Consider the following 20,247-nt stretch of genomic DNA (forward strand, 5'->3'; position numbering starts at 1 on the left):
TGATTAACATGTTATTTAGATGAGAGAAAATATTTGGTTAAGAGAAAGATATAAATAAAATCACCAAAGTAGATAATTGAAATGCAGTGAATTATTTCACAACCAACATACTAGATCATATGCTAATGAATATGATGAGTAACTAACTAAAGAATCAAATACAAATACTACGTCAAAAATAAAAATAATCAAATAGATAGAAGTAACGTTGTAGAGAAACATGTGCCAGCACAAACAACTGCAATAAAATGTGCACATTTCAAAATTGATTGGCCCAAAGGTTATGTAGGAAATGGATTAGCTACATTTATTACTTGATGACTTCGGTGTATTTAGGAGATACTAAATGAATAATTAAAATAAGGGTGGTGTTAACTTGTGCCTTTAGGGCTTATGTTAAGAAACTCAAAAGAAGAAATGTTCTCTAAAATTTTGTGCATTCATTTCATTAAAAAGTTAAAGATTAAATGTAATGCACACATTCCAATAAACTATTTTTATATTTGATTCATTAACTTATGTCTTAAGGGCACAAGTTAACATTTCCCTTAAAATAAAGAGCAGTGTTAGTAGTTCACAAGTAAAAGGAGTCGCGAAAATCACAAAAACACACATGTCAGTCTTTCAAAATAAATGAGGAAATTCTCCGTAAAATTTTACTCGACTTTGGCAGAAAAACAGGTCAACGGCGAATAAAATTGTTTCGCTTTGCTTTGTGATGATACCTTTCACTACATCTAGTGATTTTCTGAAATAAATTATTTAGATGAGAAAGAATGATAGGTTAAAATATAGATAAAGACCAAGTCATCAAAATTTAAAAGCTGACGGTCTTGATTCAAAAATAGGTCCGCTTTAATAAGCCTTTGGCTTATGTCACTATAAGCAACCTTAATTCCAAATTTGCCAAGCTATACAAAACATAGAAGAAGCAAAATAATTATGATGCGGATCCTCCAAATTCAAATGAGAAAACGCAAGCACCATGAGTAGGGTTGACATGGTTCGGTTCGGAATGAAAACTAAACCGAACCAAACTGAATTGATGTGAAGGTCAAATTGAAGGAAGATGCAAAAGATCAATTTTTTAAAAACTTTTTCCTCTTCACAAATGCCCCTTAAATTCTCCTAAGCATAACTATCGTCCAAATGGGCGTAATTTCCTGCTCTGGGAACTCGAATTTGGAATAAGAAAATCTTGATAAACATCTACCAACTAAAAGGTGCAGAACATAAATTTAACCATGCCAGCATATAAATAACTGAATCTGAATTATAACAAAGTCTCCGATAATAACTATAAAACTTGGTGGGGAGATAATTTGTTCCAAAGTAAACACAAAATTTTAAAAAACCAGTAACAAGTTGACAAAAAACATAGATAAATGGGACTCCAAAGCAATTACACCACCTAATGGAGAATGCCTCAAGATAGAGAACAAGATCTTTAGTCTTCATCTTCACCCTCATTCTCAGCAATGTTGAAGTATCTCAACTCATAGATATTGCGGTCCTTGTTGGATGCAATAACACGAAGCCAATCCCTCACATTGTGCTTTTTCAAGTACTTCTTGGTCAAGTACTTCAAATACCTGGCAAAGGTAGTGTTGATTAGGACAAAAATAATCACACGAAGGCAATAGAAAAACCAAAGAAGAAGAAGACTTGTATCCAAAAAAAATTAAGACATAAAGAAAAAAATGATTTCAATTGATTGCATACAGATTTGAACAAACAGTTACTAAAAATAGTTAAACTGAGCTGGGACAAGAATCCAGTTCAGTAACTGCACCAGAATCATAATAATGTCAAATTCTATTCACATACAGGAATACTAGACAATAGTGGACACCAGGACCATTTACACAAATCATACTCGCTCAATAATGTAAAAATTGTCATGAGAATCCTTAAGTTGGCACGGGAATGCATGCAAACATCACAAGCCAAGACTGGTAATGGCATTTTCTTACATCAGTGTGCCCATACAGCAACAACTAGACCTCACGGTAGAAAATAACAAAAGAAACACATAGATGTTGATTTTATGTTGAAAAGTGCACTTTTGAAGAGTTGACTACACACATCAATTGCAGGTTTCAATTGGCAGTGAAATTTCAAAATCACTGTAAGTCACCATAATTTTGGGAAAACCTACGAATTCAGGGTGCTAACGAGATTATGACAAACACACCACCCATCCAAACATACACTAAATATACGAGTAGTTAACTTCAAAGAATCTAACCCATTCACTAACAACATAATTTTAAAATGAAAGTAAATCGCACATGATAATCAATACAATTACATGAAGCATATTTCATTCCAGCATTGTCTCAATATTCAATCGAATTCTCCATCAACATTTCAAAGCCACATAATTACTCAAACACATGTGAACATTTCATTTACAGGATACTAGATCTAACTCTTACAAATATTTGACCTAACACATTAATCGACAAATAAAAGATGAAGAAGTTACCTTTTGGAGAAATTGCTATCGGAGGTAACAGTGATCTTGGATTTGTCACGAGTAACAGTAACGGAATCACCGAGAGCACCAGCTTTACCACCAACTTTAATCCTCTCCTGAAGAAACTTCTCCAGGGAAGCGATGTCCATAATCTTATCCTCAACTGGCTTCGCGCAATCGATCACGAAGCTTGTTCCCTTCTTCTTACCCTTCACTCCGCTCATTTTCGCGTTGAGACTTCACCCCCTTCTTCCTGGTGATGCAAAACTAGGGTTTCCGTAATCCAAAACCTCCCGAGTTTATATTATTCATGGTTTTTTATTCTTTGGGCTTTTCGGCCAAAAAACACTATGGGCCTTTTCATAAGAAATGACTTTAGGCTTTTGGTTTGGAGATTTTTTTAAATGTACCCCAGCAATTTTTTAATCACCAAAACACCTCTTCCATATTTTACTTTTAAACGATATTATAGTAAATTATGACTGTATGGTTGTTGCATAACACAATGAGAGATGTATGGATGAATGTGTGTCTCAACTACATCACGGAGATTTTAGTATATAAGCTCGTAATTAAATCGATAATAATAATGACGAGTTTTACATACACAATTTTTTGAAGGAAAAAAAAAAAAAAACACCTATAAACAACTTTTACTGATTATGTAAATACAACTTAGATGGTACTTCAAGGTTACTTAATAAAACAAGAATCTGAGTTCGAACTAACAATACCTCATTTTTCGGTGCACGTTTTTAACTCCCAAAATGCATTTACAATACACAATTTTTTTTTGTTAAGTAATGTAGTAGCTAGACACATACATTATAAATGTGAAATAGTGGATAATTTCGAGTTTGAACACCGACCTCTACATATCAATGTTCATGTAGATATTAAATTTTTAAAATGATCAATACCAGTAAATATGACTTGAAGAAAAAGAAAAGAAAAAAAGTTACTCCTAAGGTATTTTGGTATTTTTGTAGAGTGTGCACTTAAAAAATCTGATTTTTTGGGTAGAGGCCCAAAAAAAGACTCGGTTATGTAAAATGCCCGCCCTTACCCATGGCACTAGTATTGCGCTGCCGTGTGGGTAGAAGGAGAATATGGAAGAAGACCAGAACGACGCCGTTCCATGCTCATCCCTCGCCGTTGAATCCATGCTTCGTGTCGGAACGGTAACACCGTTTATTCTTGTTAACTTCCTCATACACAAAATCAAACACCGTTTTAAACTCTAATTTCTTCAGGCCGGTGCAATTTGGGGGTTGTGTACTGGTCCCTATGACGCAACTCTACAAGGTAAATTTAATTTAATTGAATGAAATCCATTTTTTCTATTGAATTTCTAATTCTTAAACCATTGATTTCTATTTACAGGTCTTAAAGGCATTCCCCGAGCTTCTTTTGTGGTAAAAAGTTTTTTTTTTTTTTTGTCTTTTTTGGTAGTCTTTGAATTCAAATACAAATACTGATGCTAGGGTTTGCTTTTATTTGAGGTGATTGGTTGATTTGGTTGGGTTGTGTCAAGTACAGGCAAACTCGGTTCGTGTTTATGGGACTCAATGTGGTAAGTAAATGAATTGTTGATATTTGAGTTGTGCATTCATCTTGTTTTGTGAAATTAATGTTACTTGATTTTGGATTGTAGGACTTGTAGCTGGAGTTTTCAGCTTCACTCGATGTGGGGTTAAGAAATACAGGGGGCGCAACGATTGGGTTAGTCAGTTAGTTAGTTCTGTCTTATTTATCTTCACTTTTCAATTAGTCTATAAATTAACGAGGGGCAATTCTATGAAATGTATTTTGTGATGATCTCATTGAATGTTACGACCATAAGCTCAAAAGAACTCATCCCAAAATATTACTCCCTCCGGTCCTATTTACAAGAGACAATTTACTTTTTAGATACATTAAATAATTTATGTATTTGGTTTAGGTTCTTGACTAGATACATACATTATTCAATGTATCTAAAAAGTCAACTTTCTCTTGTAAATAGGACCGGAGGGAATAGTTCATTAGATGGAACAGAGTCCTTAGGTTTTTAAGTTTCATTTTAGGTGATGAAGGGCATATAACATATATATGCTGTATGCAAGTGCAATTAATCATAATGAAACCTAGACTTTGTTCCTTGACTCTGAAATGGAATTTGCTGTTAAAGATTTTGTGTTACTCTTGCTTGGATCGACAAAGCCCTATAGGTTATAGGCACTTGGCAATCATGGATAACAAATTGCAAGTTTTGTATCACAGTGGATTTGCTAGATTCACCATGAGCCACCTTAATTTTTCAAAAGCTTCACTTTGTAAAATCATGGTGGTTCACCTTGATTCAGTTGAACCCACAGTGATACCAAACATGCAGAATCTGTTAATTGGACTTTGCACATCTTGGTCATGTTACATAACTTCTTATTTGTTAATTAAGGAGGTATAACTTTAAGACAGGACTAGGTCATCTTACTAGTCCAGAATTGTTTAAGTATCACCTCACTAGTTAAAAATTGTTATGGATGATTCAACCTAACGTCAGTCGCTGATCTGAAAAGGGGAAAATACCGGCAAAGATTAACTTGCTCAGGACACTTATTGGTATAAATATACATCTCTATTTTGATATAAGATGTCGCTGCTATATATGCTAGCATTGGGCATCATGAATCTTTGTTTACATAAGAATACTGGGATATGTGTGGTGCAATAGATTTTACCTACCAAAGAGAGGACACATTCTCAAAAGCTGTAAATGCCTGATTGCAGAAACATGGGGGCTCTCTGCGACATTATTTTCAGTACTAATGTTGGAAAGAAAAATAATGTTGCTTGGCCATTGTGTGTCAATGTCAAATTTTATTTGCTTGTTCGTCTGGCCATTAAGATTTATATTCTTGTATACATTCCCCGTAGAATGCAATCACTTCTAATCATATTATTTTGCTTGCTCGTCTTGCCATAGTGTTGCGAGCATGGTGACTACCTGCTTAATGAACACTATATAGCATCATTAGGTACTTGTTTGTATACTGCCGTAAGGAAATCTGGATTCCAGTTTGGTGACTAGATTCATTTTGTCTTCAATGCACTGCATGTTATTAGTGGTTTGAAACAAATATTTTCTTAATTGAAGATTCAAGATATCATTGCACATTTTTGTGATTATGCTGCAACACTGTGTTGTAGTTTTGGGGCCAATTGGCTTTGATTCAGAAAGCACAATTTTTTATGGTACTTACATTGTTTGTTGGAATAATTGTGTGGGCTAAATGAATGTATTTACATGGTTGCAAATGTAGGAATTTGATAACTGGGTAAAAAATATGAGCACAGTTCATTGAGTTGCTAAAATTTACTTTTTAAATTTCCTCTTTTCCTTTTTTGCTAAATTAATATCCCAAACAGGTCAATGGTTTGATTGGGGGAGCTGTAGCAGGTGCGACTGTTGCTGCTAGGACACGAAGTCGAATGCAGGTGTTTGGGATGGCCGGTTTAGTTTCTGTTTTCTGTGCTGTAGCTGAATATTCTAGAACATGAAGTGCATTTGTTAGAAACTGTGACAGAAGGATATCCGCGACTCATGTTTCTTGATACACATCAACAAGCAAAATAGTTTGCCTTTTTCTGACGAAAGCAAAATAGTTTGCTATTTTACAGTTTTTATCTATCATTTATTTCATTGGTTAGAACATGTATATTTATTTATTCTGTACCAAAAAAAAAAAGAACATGTATATTTATTTTGTATATATGTGTTTAGACATCAAAATAATTTCAGTCTTCTTTGTCGTTGTTCAAATAAAAAAATTCTTCATACTGCACAAAATTGTTCTTTTCTTGTACTCGAAGTAATGAATGTTTTTCACAGTTTGACAGTTTTATTGAGTTTGTGATATATAAGATCGAGCACAGTCAATATTATATTATTCCCGAATTATCACCATTGTTAGCATTGCTATTAAAGTTGTAATGAATTTCAGCTAAATTGTCCATAATGCTTATAACATAAAATTATACAGAATCCGAGTTTTTCTTTGGGAAAATTCACATATGAAATTCACATCTCATCTCACACAATCGATATTTAAGATGATGTTTGAACAAAAAATATTTAAAATTTATTAAAGCATGTTAATATACTAGAATTTAGATACACATAAAACTTATTGCCTCTATTTCTTTGTTTTTTTTTCTTCCTAGAAAAGAGAAAAGGGTTAATAATAGGTTGGAAGAAGACGAAAATAATGGTGTGGGCGTACGTAATATCCAAAAAACAAATGGAGATAAGGAATGGGTTGTATTCAAAGAAATTCTAACCTCATCCATATTCTATTCTTAGCATAAAGAAATGAAGGGGGGAAAAAACAGAAATGTAGCAATTATGAAACTAGTAAAACACCATGACATGTCTTTCTCTTTGGCACAGAACTAGGACCCACCCTCCCTTCCTTCCTTTGTCCCAACCCCCATCTCCTTTTCATATATTGATTTAATTCATCACGTAACGAGAAACTATAGAAAGGCCTTCTCATCTCATCAACCTTCATCACCACCACCATAATATCTTTACACTACTCTTCTCATCACCAAGTTGCATATATTGAAAAAGCATTAACCTCTAGTGTTTAATTAATCCATATTCAAATAACATTCACCACCCAAAGTCATGGATTTGAGATATGAATACCAAGAAGTAAGTTTTTTCTTTCACGTTCAAAATTCTTCATATTTTGTGTAATATATAATATAGTTTTTTATATTAATTATGGAGATTAATATATTGTAGTTGATATCAGGGCTATTGGAAGAACTCAAGGGGAATGCAACTCTTCACATGCAAGTGGTTGCCAATTTCTTATTCTCCCAAGGCTCTTGTTTTCCTTTGCCATGGTGATCAATTCTATCTCTTTTCCCTCTATCACTCTTTCTCTATACATATCTCTTGGTGTTGTGTAATGTAATTATTTAACATAGTACTGATTTCTTATTGCAGGATATGGAATGGAATGTAGTAGATTCATGAAAGGTAACACATTCTCTTTAGCTACTTTTTTCCCATTCTCTTTCTGTTGTTAATTTTGCTTTCCACATATTGTTACATACTAGACCATCGACCCGTGCTCCGCACGGGTCCTACCAGCTAAAATAGTCACGAATAAGTTATATTGTAATACAAAAATATAGTTTGAAAACCGACATTAATTATCATACATTATGAGAGACTTCTCTATCCACGATATTTGAAGTCACCATAAATTCGTCATTTTCATCTGTGATAAATATCTTCAACTCATCTCTTGAAGTAACTCTTCAAATTGCAACATATATCTGATCATGTGAAAACACAGACGTCGGAAATTCTATTCCAATATTTTTAAGAGATTGTCCTCGACTCTTATTAATAGTCATTGCGAATGAAACTGGTAACAGAAATTGTAAGAGATAAACTCGGTATAAATTGTAAGGGATTATTACTTCTGAAGATCATCTTTCATTCTAGCACATATTTCCCCATCTTAGTTATTATTAGTCTTATTCCATTGCATAATCCTAAAGTTGTAATTATATGTTGATAAATTCAGGAGTGCGAACATCATCAACCGCATTAACATCCATGTTATGTGAATACGGCGAATCATAACTCAAATAAATTTTTTCTCAAATAATCATTGATTTGGTCAACAATTGACTTTTTTAGAGCTAATATAGATCTATTTTGGAAATAAGCTATATGAGGCATGTTTTCTAATAGATTTGGGTAAGTGTTTTCAACAATATATGCAAGGGGATCATTATTACTTGAGATAAATTAAACATTTGGAGTATCAAGTGATATATAGGTGAAGATGTTGTTGGTACTAATTGATTGTCATGCGCCAATTCAGTCAAAGCATTGCTATATTCAGGCACTTCCTCTTCATTACACAAATGTTAATATTAATAAATTAATAGATAATCCAGTTAACTATAAACTTTCGGAAAAATAAAAACATCAAAATTATAACTACTTTAATTTGTGCATGGTTACAAATTGTTGTATTATGCTCTCAAAAAAAAATTTGTTGTATTATATCAACATCATCGGTAGCCTTATTAATAGTGTAACAAAAATAATTAAGATATGCTAGGTAAGCATCATTTATATTCGACAGCAAATAAAGCAAGTTTAAGTTACTCAAGCTGCTAATTTAGTTCCTCTATTTATGTTTAGCTAAGTAGATTCATCTTTACCCTTTCTTGCTCATCAAAATCTATATTCCCAAACATTTCTACCTAAATGTTCAGGGATAATCTGATCAAATAACACGAAAGTTGTAGATCCAGATTCATCCATCACAACGACTTGTACTTTCAACCTAAGTATAATAAAAATCAATTATTAAACATATACAGTAGTATAATAAATAATTCAAATAATTATCATGTATGAAGATACTTCAAAAAAATAATATCATGTATGAAGATATTAGCTATAAATCTGACCTTGGAATTGCATTGCATTTTATTTTGCATCTTCGGCAAACTAATTTTCCTTCAACAACCGTAAGAGTGGAGGCACATTTAGTACATACAACATAGTACCAATCTACACCAGTTTCTATCTCAATAATTCTTGCTGCCACAGTACGAAAGAATTCCTGAAAAAAATAACATTCGTTGAGTACAATTGATAGATACAATACATGAATTACAGTAGAGGCCTATCACTGATTATCTAGAAACTAAAGAATTACGGTTATTATATTTTACCTCAGAGGATTCTATCAAATATTATGTCTTCATTCTTTTTGTGTTCAATAATTCATCAAAAATGACATCGTGATAGTACCGGACATTTGATTCACACCTTGTGTTGATGAAGCTTGACCCTCAACCACTATCTAACTTGTAAAAAAACTAAAGCATATCTTCATACTTTGCTTAATAATCCTTAACTTCTCGCCATTCAAAATAAGCTTGTGCCATAATATGCATTAGACACTTTCATAACACCTGCATCATTTAAAATCAAAATTAACACCAAAAAGGTTAACCTATAGTTATGAGGTGTGAACCTATATAATGCATCACTGAATCTGGCCATAAATTTTTAGACCACATAAGTTGAGCCTTCTTCAATCATCTTTTGAATAGTTGGCACCAGAGCATTAAAAAGATCAACTTTCTTTTAACAATTTTCTTTTATAATATGCATTATGATAGGAAAGTATGGTAATAAAACACTTACAACATAAGTGTTGCAGAGAAATCTAATTATTGAAGGCAATTCCAGCATTAAATTTTGAGAATGAAGCAGAGGTTGTATTGAATCCAACCTCATGACCCATAGATATATATTTGCTTCTGACAACAGTGGAAAGCTTCAATTGAGGGGATGTATTCAGGCAAATACTGGAATCCATTAACCCATGAGGATGAAGATATTGCAGATCCAGCTGACATAATATACCAAAATCAGATGCGTCATAAGAATGCCAAAGTTAATCCATTGTATATATCATGCTAATCATATGAAAAGGATACTTCACAGGAAGCTGAACCTCATCAATATTATAGGTTTTAGAAGGGTAAAAAATTGTCAAATATAGGCAGCCACACTTCACGTCTTGAATGGATATTTTCACTCAGCTACTGCCCAAGTAAAATCATTTCATTGATGTTACTGTTACTAATTATTACCAGTAACTTCTTTAACCACAAAGAGACAATATGTCTACCACATATTACACACACAAAATTCACATCTTTTAAATTTAATTTAATTTAATCATATCATATATTTTGATCATCAACTTGCAATTTGTAACTATATGCTAGTAACATATCATAGTCAAGGGAATCAACTATCAATGATAATATGCAAACAACAAATTTCAACATAACTAAGGGAATGTCGTCCCTTTTATTGACTAAAGAGCTTACTTGAAAAGCTATATCATCATTGATGGTATGGATTAAATTCTAGGATAGTCCTGCATTTATGAAATCAACAAAGATAGATAATTAAAGGTAAGGTAGCACTTGAAATATTTTCCAGAGCAAATACAAACACTTCATCCTTAAATTTAGTCTCAAGAAACCAGTTATAATTTTCATGAAGTTTGGAATACTGAAAAATTACTAATCAAAAGATTAAGAGAAGTATCAGTACCTATATTATCGTATACTTACAATAGATTTTGTATCGACTTTCACATCCACCATAACATCTATTACATTTGAGGCAAAATGTTTAATTTCCTACTTGCAAGAAATGACCCTTAAAAGAAATTACCACTGTGTAACACGCAAATCATGCCAAAACAAATTTAGTCGCAAATATGTATTTCTGGGAAAAATTCATCATTGATGACCAAAACAAAGTATAACAACTAACAAATTTCAACACACCAAATAGGAAAACTAAAGTTATCAAGAGAACCGAGAAAAAATGAAAAATCAAGAGAGCAAAAGCAAAAATTCAAACAGGGTCTTGATCTCGAAGCTGAAACAGGGAAACAAACTAATCCTCTACCTCAGAGGCGGTGACTGGTGGAGAGTGTTATGATCATGTTCTCACCTAATCATTGTGATTTGTAAAGTCTTCAAACTAATTAAAAGTCTTAACAATCATGAAATGTAAAATGATGAAGGTTAAAAAAAATGTAAAAATGAACTTTCAAAATGTAAAAGAAAGCAAAAAGAAACAAAATAATCATGAAATGGATTTTGAAAACCATATTTTCAAATGCAACTTAACTCAAGCAAATCTTATATCCCTCTTCAACTGGCATCCCTCTTCGAGTGTTTCTATCCAAATACATAGCTTTATCCATAGTTTCAAAATTGCTTAATAATTTTCCTTGATTAGATGGAACCCCACCATTCTTTTTACAACTTTTTTATTCTCGACAACATCATTGTTTAACCATTAAAACAAAATACAAAAAATTAAGCAATTTAACATTAACTGAAATGAAACAGAAACATAATCAAACCCAAAAATTTTATACTGAAATTTAAAAAATAGAATACAACTAAAAATAAAACAAATGAATTACTCTTAATTAAAAAAACAAAATGGGTTGTTAGATTAGATAGAGTACCTGGAGAGAAAAATTCAATGTGTTGCCACAGATTGAAACCACCATATGGAGATGCCGATAATTTTGAGATTTGTATTTAATTTGGGATTTTCTTCAGGCACCGTTCACTGTCACAGTTCTCAAAGTAGTTTCCGGTGAGGTGCCGAAAGTTGAAGCGATGAGGGTGAAGAAGAAGAGAAGAGATGAAGTTTGTGTGGAGAGAGGATGGAAATTTGTGTGAATCATCTATGTTACCGAAGAGAAATATCTTTTCCCAAAACCGTGTGATGCAGTAGATCAAAGCCATCAAGGAAATGTTTTCGGAAATTACAAAAGAGTCTTTGAAAGTAATAAGTGATAATTACTTTTTGAAACAGAGTAATAATTACTGTAGTCTGTAGTCTGTAGTGTTGATAGATATAGCCGTATATACATTAAATTAAATAAATTAGGTGTGATGATTTGAAAAAACCATTTAATGCCAAAAAGAAGGTATCATAGCTTGTACAACACGCCTAATTATATGTTTGAGAGGGAAATCACAAAAGCAATTAGGGTTAAGCAATTGCTTGACCTAATTAGCTTTTAAAGTAAGTATGAAGTATGATATGGTTCCACTAACTAGTTGCCTTGATGAATGATTGACAAAATCAACCTCTACAATGATTTTAATAACGTTATCTTAGTCAAGTGTTTCTCATCTTAATTAATATCCCATTTTAGTTATGATTTTATTTACTTCACATAAAATGGTTACATATATCAACGCAGCATCACTTGAAATAGTTTTGTCGCCTCTTTTTGTTAAACTTTTTCAAAACAAAACTTGTGATATGGAAAACTCTCATAATAAGTAGTTTTATTAGTTGGGTTCTCTTCGGATTGTTAATCACATCACATAATAATGTCATTGCCTTAGTTATACAAGTACTAGTTAGTTAAAGGTCGAATCAAACAATATGATGATCTCTATATATTAGCATTATAATTAATTTCAATCATAAGCTCTTTATCAATCAAATTCCTACGTCTAAATTAACCTCCAAACAACCTTATCCCTCGAGGTGAAAAAAAACATCACGATTTGGAATGACAACAAGAAGACAAACATGTAAAAGATAAAGGTTGCTAGATAGCAAAGGTCGGTGGGTGAGTGTGTTCTGCCCATACCTTGTTATCTCCTATACTGCCTGCCCTGCCACTATTGTGAGCCAAAAGTTACCTAAAAAGCATAATTTATCATATATCATTGGGGTTGGTAGCGTGGCCACATTACTATTCAATATTACTCTATTTGTTGATGCCCTTGATTCACTCTTTTTCTGTCTATCTTTTCCTTTTTGATTACTCATTGCATTGCATAATTCACATGTTCTTGCCTCTAAGTTGGAAAGTTCATAATTTTTTTGGGTGTAAACCGGGTATCCTCCGCGCACAACTACGGAGACTAATCCTTCGAGCATTGTGGGACCCAAATGGGCGGCAGGCTCTCCCTAAGAGTTTTAACGCTGCTGCATGCCCAAAACTGGATTTGAACTCATGACCTTGGTTTTCATAATTGAAAATTATTCTAAACACCATAGTTATTATATATATCAAAGATTAATTATACGCTATATAGAAGATAAGTAGGTAAAAAATTATACACTACAACTTTTTAGTAGACAAAACCAATCATCATAATGACAACATTTATAAACCTAAGAGACATGACATTGTTGTGCATGACTCTGAACTATATGTATTGACATAATTAATGAACAAAATTGATTTGACAAAAAAATTGTGAATTTAGTTTCGAGGGAAGCATATATATTTTCTCGGTTTTTTTGCTAAACATCAATCAAATTACTAACTTGCGTCTCACAATAAAAGAACAGTAAACTTCTACTTTCAAACACTAATGTTTTTTTAGCAAACAAACACTAATGTTAATCATCATTCGAGTTTAAAAAAATAATAATAATCTAATGCTAGAGACAAAACTTGCCCTCTACTCTATCTTTTTCCCCTTTTTGCCTGATGAGGATTTGGATGACAATCATGATCCATTTTGGGATCATGAATACAGTGGCGGATCTTGAGATATTTTGTTGGGGGTGCCAAATATTGATAGAATATATATTAAAGAGTTTCAAAAAAAAAAAATTGCCAGGGTTATGAATTGTTGTGGTGGTTTGTTTGCTTGAATGTTGCATGGAGGGCACTGGTTCAACTCCCACCAGGACTGTTTTTTGAATATAAAACTTTAAAAATACAAATGAAAATATAAAAAAATGGGGTGTGAGAGAATCGAACTCACGGCTAGGAAATGGATGAGGGGGTGTTTGACCACTACAACAGCCATTAAACTGTGATATATTATTACTAATATGATATTTATAGAGAAGTTGGGGGGTGCAGTGGCACCTAGGGGTCTCAATAGAGATCTGCCACTGCATGAATATACGTGGCCCTGTTATTCTTATTTCTCCTTGTCGGTACAAATAGAGTATTACTTTTCCCACCCTATGCCTTTCCTCGCGCGCCCTATTTTTTCCCAAAATTACCCTCGGAGTTTTCCGGATTTTATAATCCGGAATGATGTTTTTCCAAAATTTTTTTGATTTTAAGCTTTCTATTGTTGTGGAATTGGTTATGTACAAGCTACAGATTTTAAAAATAACGGTGCACTTAACATTTATGGAGAGAGGTATATTCTGCAATGTGCTGCAGATTTTAAATATAATATGAATGATATTACCGAGTTGTCTTTCTTAATTTCTTTCTTCCAAAGGCATCAGTACTGAATGAAGTTTTCAAATACTTGTTAGGTCATGATTCTAATGCTTTGAAGTGAGTATTGAAACTTTACTTGTCTCATTCATGACAAGAGTTATGGATATGTCAACTTCATACTTTGAGCATTGTTATGTAGAGAAATAAGTACTCCAACACCGGGTTCCAAGGATTTATTCTTCCCAACAAAATATCCCAACCATTTTTTATGCAATTCAAAGCTTGTTTCTGGAAAAAAGTATTGGTCATACTAGAGAAATCCTCCATATAATCACATTCCGGATTACAAAATCCAAATTGTTTAACGCATTCCGGATTATGTAATCCGGAAACATCATTTTTCACCCTATTTGTTGACTTTCAACGTGAGTTACGAATTTTTTCGGATTTTGTAATCCCGAAAGCTCAAAAAATAGGGCGCGTTACATGATTTTTTCAGATTACATAATCCGAAAACCTCCTAAACACCCTTTTTTCATGGTGCTGATGCAATCCGGATTCTATATTCCGGAATGCACCAGCACCAAATTTTTCATATGTAACAAATCTTCTAAAATTCTATGTGCATCTAAACTCTTAGAACCAGGACAAACTTTAAAAGTAAGAGTCCTTAACGATGTTGAATTTGCAAGTATGAACCGTATCAAACTCATTGCATGCTGAGAAATTCTACATGCTCTAACATGGATATTCACCATTTGCAGATTATTAAGGCAATCACTACTGCATTCTAACTCTTCTGAATGATCCGACACTTGTACGGTAGAAACATCGATGTAACTCTGAAGTGTAAAAATTAAAGTGTCAAAATACAACAATAAGAAATAAGCTAAGAAGCTTAGGTAATCATGTTTACATGTATAATAAGTTCAACCAAGCCAGGAGCACATTGGAGTGCACTAACAATATACAAAAGTTCTCCTCTTTCATTTGCTCCATGATTTTTACACCCAAAATTCAAAATTCCATCATTTATACTTTTTTTCATGGTGCTAATGCAATCCGGATTCTATAATCCGGAATGCACAAGGGCATTTTTGGAAAATTTACAGGGCGCGGGAGAAGACCATAGGGTGGGAAAAGTAATACTCGTACAAATAATGTACCCCAATTTTCTCTCAACCTTATGTCCCTCAAACATGATAAAACTAGTCAAGAGAGAGAATATTATTAATTTTTTTTTTATAATAGTATGTATTTTATTAAATAATTAATTATGATTTTTATTAATTTTTTTTTATAATAGTATGATTTTTTATAAGTTACCAGAAATGACTGAGTTTAAGTTAAGCCAATTCCTTGCACTACTAATATTTTAGTTGGTCCAAGTTAGGCACTGTTTTGTAAGGTCAAATTAGTGGGTTATAGGGTAAAAGCATGTATAGTGTTTTTAAACTGGTTTATAGCATTTTTGAATAGACAAAATGATAAATTATCATTGAAATTTACACACGTGAATGGAAAAAATTAGTTTTGAATCCTAGTCACGATGTCTAACCTAATAATTTCAATATTTTTGATAGTTGAATTTGACTAATAGACATTTATAGCATTTTTTAAATACTACTTAAAATAGAATTTGAGTTTATAACGTATGTCATATCATTTTAATCTCATTATCTTAGTTGAAAAAAATAAAAATATTATTAATTAAGTATATTTTCATGTCATTTTCGATTTATCAAGTAAATTAATCATTAATTTTATCTAATAGTTCAAATTCAATGTATGCTATAAGTTTATCTGTTTTGCTAAAAAAAAAAAAGTTTATTTGTTACTAATTAGCTAACCTATTTTTGTTAGACACTCAAAATAAACTAAAAAACTTTAGGCAACAAGACCGCCGCAGCTAAGTCTCCTTCCAAATAAATCAAAACTGTTGACCTCTCTGAAGTAATGTTGAATAGTGGCAGACCAAGCTAAAATATTTGAGGGGGGCACCCATTTGATATGAATAATGGAACCAACACTTTACATGTAAGCAGCGGGTTTAACGATATTCTCAACAACCATTTGCACTTGATTAGCTATATGGAGGAGCCAATTTTCCAGAGATTAGAGTACCGGTTAAACACCAATTCATTATGATCCTTCCATAAAGCATTGATAGAAACTTCAAAGAAGGTCATTTCCAATATCTTCGTTGCTAAGGTTCCATTCAAGTCAAGGCATGAGACCTATGCTAAAGAATTTAGCTCAATAATCTAGTTTGATGATTAGAGATCAAAATTATATTGCCTTTTCACAATCTCTTAAGACATGCATAATAGATTCAAGTCCTCGTTGGCAACGAGGACAACTATTGTCATCTGTCATATTGATTGTGCCGCTCCCTATTTGTCATAAGTCTTCCATGGGCTAACTTTCCAAAGAAAAGAACGGATCTTGTTGGGACCTTTGCATTTCCAAACTAGTTTGAACAAACGGGGTTTATTTCTCTCATTAAGATTTTTATCCATGAGAGAAGAGAATAAGCTGGGTTAAGAGAAAATTTACCAGCAGTAGAGTCACTCCAAATTGGAAAATTTGATTCCAACTATGTGGATGGAATCATTATCATCTACATAAAAACAAACAAGGAAATTCATCTAACCAACCGGAACATTAGCAAAATTGCTTGCAAAAGGAGCAGCAACATGAATCAACCTATCCTTCTAGAACACGGTATCTTTCCCATTTTGAATGGACCAAGATAGATTAATTGTTGCATCTTCCCAAACATTACAAATAGCTCGTCAAATGTTTGAACATTTTTGCTTCATGCGAATATTAGGGAAAACATAAGAACCACAAGCATATTTAACCTTCATCAGCCTAACCCAAAGCTTGTTTGGGTTAACAACAAGATTTCAGGGTTCAGGCTAGCTTTAACAAGATTCCAACATCAAAGAAAAGGGGTCCCCATTTGACATCACTGCAGCTATATAAAGACAGTAAAATATATAGGTCAATTTATGTATGTTGTATAAGAGCGCATCCAACATTTCTGCATGTTATCTTTAAACTTGATTAAAAAACAATGGTAGATCGTTTCCATAACCTTTCTTTTGATATTTCAGTTTGTGTGTAATATTTAAGAATATCATTTGTTCAAACTCGTTGGTAGAGTTCTTTAGTCGCAAACTAACGTAGTAACTTATAGATTGGCTTGAGCGGCTGCATATACAACTAATTCTAATACATTTTTATTTCATTTCACATTGTAATAATGATTCAATCTATAAAGAAATGATGAGTTTGTTTGCTTAAAAAATCATTTCAGTAAAATTTGAAGACCTCTCATCTTTAAATTTCAATTCAGAATATCATCTCAAAATTCATATTATATTACACTGTTTGATAGGTTTATCAAAGTATGCAATACATGGGTGTGAGCAACTGCGAAAAGAAAGAGGAGAGATAAAAAAAAAATACTGAATAACCAAGGGCATACAGAAAAACCAGTACAAGAGTTAGAAGAAATGCTCTTTTAATAAGAGAGAAAAACCAATAATCTACATAACAGAAAAACTGAAAAATGTTAACTAACTGAATAACCAGCTACAAGGGATATCAAATGTGTTACTAATTCGAATACTCTACTTAAATTTGGGTGATATGTATCAAGTAAACCTACCTTGCCAATGTACTGCTGAAACTGAACTGGAATACTCTGTCTCTACCTAAATTTGGGTGATATGTTTCAAGTAAATTTGGGTGATGGAAATTGGAAACACGTGTGTAGAATTGTAGATTGTTCGATATTTCAAACGCACAATTGAAGTAAACAAAGGAAGCTTGAATTTCCCTTGAAACTGAATTGATAATCCAAGAATGAATAATGCTATCATTTCTGCCCCATGCAAGATGTTGAGGATCACCTTCAGATAGTTCATCAATGGAGCCATCAGCAAAATTTAACTTGTTGCGCTCAGTCAGAGCCAAGATCATTGCATGGCGCCAAGATCCATAACTGTCACCAGTAAGAGAGTGATAAACAAGAACCAATCAAGGATTGTCAGAATTGGCAACGAAGAAAGGGTTACATTATTAGCCATATCCCCGTTTTCATCCATGAGGATCGAAAAGAAAACGAAAGAAAGAAGAAAAGAAATGCAGCTGAAAGTTTGTTATTCTTCTGATACCATATCAAAGTATGCAGTACATGATTGTGAACAACATGGAAAAGAAAGAGGAGGGATAAAAAATACTGGATAGCAAAGAGTGGATTGCTTATTGTTAAAAATGATCACTCACTCGATACAAGAAGGAACACTCTTTAAATAAGAGAACAAAACGAAAAACTGAAAAATGCTAACTAACTGAATAACCAACTACAAGGGGTCACAAATGAATAACTAATTCTACTAAGGTTTGTAATGGCTATTTTAGAAGGGGCAATAGAATGATAATTTTACTTCACACATTCTTCCCAGTTTGGATTCACTAGTTGTAGTGTCAAATTATATTTATAATTTATTGTTTGCTTCATGCCTCTAGAAATTGGAGAAAAGCTAGCGTCTGCAGGATACGCCGTGTTTGGAATGGACTACGAAGGACATGGACACTCTGCAGGTGTACGTTGTTACATAACCAAATTTGACAACGTTGTTAACGACTGTTCTTACTTTTACAAGTCAATTTGCGGTAATGACAAAAATTTCTTGTTCTTGCCTTTATATTCAAAAATATCATAAGTGTTGAAAAGTCAATCCTTTAGGAACTTATTTATGTTGAGTTGAGTTGTTACTTATTTGTGTATTTCAGAACTCCAAGAGTACAAGGGAAATGCCAAATTCTTATATGGAGAATCAATGGGGGGAGCAGTGGCCGTATTATTGCATAAAAAAGATCCTTCATTTTGGGATGGTGCTGTTTTTGTGGCACCAATGTGTAAGATATCAGAGAAGGTGAAGCCACATCCTGTTGCTGTTAGCATGTTGTCGGGATTGGAACATATTTTTCCCAAGTGGAAAATAGTTCCGACAAAGGATGTTATCGATTCAGCCTTCAAAGATCACACCAAACGGGAAATGGTGACGCTTATGTCTTTTTTCCCGTATAGTTGATGTTTTATGTTTTTGTTCTGCCAGTTGATTATGTTATTTTTCTAATGATGATGATGATAATTGCAGATAAGGAAAAACAAGTTGATATATCAGGACAAGCCAAGGTTAAAAACAGCATTGGAACTGCTGAGAACTAGTTTGAGTGTTGAAACCAACTTACACCAGGTGAACTGCAGAGACATGATTTTTGTCTTATTTGTAATCCATCAAATTACCCTTTTTTGGGTCTCATTGTGTGAATTTTGAGCAGGTGACGTTGCCTTTCTTAGTGTTACATGGAGAGGAAGATAAAGTGACAGACCCGGAAGTAAGCAAGGCATTATATGAGAGAGCTAGTAGTGTAGACAAGACCATAAAATTGTACCCTGGAATGTGGCATGGCTTAACAGCTGGGGAGCCTGATGAAAATATCGAACTTGTTTTCGGAGACATTATAAGTTGGCTGGACAAGCGAGCTACTGGCAAGGAACGTATTGAGTCATTTCTACCAATTCCAACTTCCAAGAAAATTAATCTTGACGAGTTTCAAGGAAGCCGCGCTCGTGCATCACTTTAGAATAATAAACCACATGGTTGTGTTCTGAATTATGGTATGTTACACATTCGAAGTATTGTGTCATACCCTGACCAACTTCATGATTCCTCTCGGTACATAATATAGTTGGTTTAAAATTGTTTCAAAAACTAAAGCAAAGTATATAAGGCTTCAAAATCAAATGTTTCACTAAACTTACTTCGAGGCAGTAAATCTTCTAGTAGGTAATGTCTGAGATAAAGAGATTCATATGAAGGTGGAGGTGATTATAATAAGATAAACAGATCAGATTACTCCCAGTGCTACCAGTCATCGCACAAACGGAATCTAAAACTACAT

General features: G+C 33.1%; 3 protein-coding genes and 1 long non-coding RNA gene across 10 annotated transcripts; 2 read left to right on the forward strand and 2 right to left on the reverse strand.

Annotated features, from left to right (window-relative positions):
* Positions 1 to 1,233: 1,233 nt before the first annotated feature.
* LOC146957604 (large ribosomal subunit protein eL22z-like) lies at positions 1,234 to 2,770 on the reverse strand. Its single transcript, XM_085737524.1, has 2 exons — positions 2,489 to 2,770; positions 1,234 to 1,592 (listed from the first exon to the last, which is right to left on the reverse strand). The coding sequence occupies exons 1-2, from the start codon at positions 2,701 to 2,703 to the stop codon at positions 1,448 to 1,450; spliced, it is 360 nt and encodes a 119-aa protein (XP_085593650.1). The 5' UTR covers positions 2,704 to 2,770; the 3' UTR covers positions 1,234 to 1,447.
* Positions 2,771 to 3,481: 711 nt separating this feature from the next.
* ATOEP16-4 (Mitochondrial import inner membrane translocase subunit Tim17/Tim22/Tim23 family protein) lies at positions 3,482 to 6,308 on the forward strand. The gene is made up of 6 exons (XM_085737550.1): positions 3,482 to 3,660; positions 3,733 to 3,784; positions 3,863 to 3,894; positions 4,019 to 4,052; positions 4,134 to 4,201; positions 5,888 to 6,308. Exons 1-6 carry the CDS (start codon positions 3,589 to 3,591, stop codon positions 6,017 to 6,019), a joined length of 390 nt encoding a protein of 129 aa, XP_085593676.1. The 5' UTR covers positions 3,482 to 3,588; the 3' UTR covers positions 6,020 to 6,308.
* Positions 6,309 to 6,864: 556 nt separating this feature from the next.
* Positions 6,865 to 20,102, forward strand: LOC146957606 (caffeoylshikimate esterase-like). Its single transcript, XM_085737545.1, has 7 exons — positions 6,865 to 7,175; positions 7,279 to 7,372; positions 7,476 to 7,508; positions 18,805 to 18,951; positions 19,072 to 19,340; positions 19,440 to 19,538; positions 19,624 to 20,102. Exons 1-7 carry the CDS (start codon positions 7,149 to 7,151, stop codon positions 19,927 to 19,929), a joined length of 975 nt encoding a protein of 324 aa, XP_085593671.1. The 5' UTR covers positions 6,865 to 7,148; the 3' UTR covers positions 19,930 to 20,102.
* Positions 7,629 to 12,115, reverse strand: LOC146957607 (uncharacterized). 7 transcript variants are annotated; one of them, XR_015023427.1, is made up of 7 exons: positions 11,569 to 12,115; positions 10,635 to 10,759; positions 10,406 to 10,455; positions 9,711 to 9,918; positions 9,233 to 9,475; positions 8,966 to 9,120; positions 8,349 to 8,838 (listed from the first exon to the last, which is right to left on the reverse strand). It is a non-coding gene; the product is annotated as an uncharacterized LOC146957607 (long non-coding RNA). The 7 variants fall into 7 exon arrangements; XR_015023431.1 differs by having other exon boundaries at positions 10,655 to 10,692; positions 11,569 to 12,113; XR_015023425.1 differs by having other exon boundaries at positions 10,635 to 10,692; positions 11,569 to 12,113.
* Positions 20,103 to 20,247: the final 145 nt, after the last annotated feature.

Source organism: Medicago sativa, chromosome 1 (assembly GCF_051527215.1).
Source record: "Medicago sativa cultivar Bolivia chromosome 1, Bolivia_mono, whole genome shotgun sequence".
NCBI classification, from domain to species: Eukaryota; Viridiplantae; Streptophyta; class Magnoliopsida; order Fabales; family Fabaceae; genus Medicago; species Medicago sativa.

Bases quoted from the DNA above. Each gene is read 5' to 3' on its own strand.
- LOC146957604 (XM_085737524.1), bottom strand. From the start codon at position 2,703: ATGAGCGGAGTGAAGGGTAAGAAGAAGGGAACAAGCTTCGTGATCGAT. The intron at 1,593-2,488 runs GTAACTTCTTCA...TACCTTTGCCAG, and splicing joins GATAGCAATTTCTCCAAAAG to GTATTTGAAGTACTTGACCA.
- LOC146957606 (XM_085737545.1), top strand. From the start codon at position 7,149: ATGGATTTGAGATATGAATACCAAGAA. The intron at 7,373-7,475 runs GTGATCAATTCT...TTCTTATTGCAG, and splicing joins TCTTGTTTTCCTTTGCCATG to GATATGGAATGGAATGTAGT. The intron at 18,952-19,071 runs GTAATGACAAAA...TGTGTATTTCAG, and splicing joins CTTTTACAAGTCAATTTGCG to AACTCCAAGAGTACAAGGGA.
- ATOEP16-4 (XM_085737550.1), top strand. From the start codon at position 3,589: ATGGAAGAAGACCAGAACGACGCCGTTCCATGCTCATCCCTCGCCGTT. The intron at 3,785-3,862 runs GTAAATTTAATT...TTCTATTTACAG, and splicing joins CTATGACGCAACTCTACAAG to GTCTTAAAGGCATTCCCCGA. The intron at 4,053-4,133 runs GTAAGTAAATGA...TTTGGATTGTAG, and splicing joins TGTTTATGGGACTCAATGTG to GACTTGTAGCTGGAGTTTTC.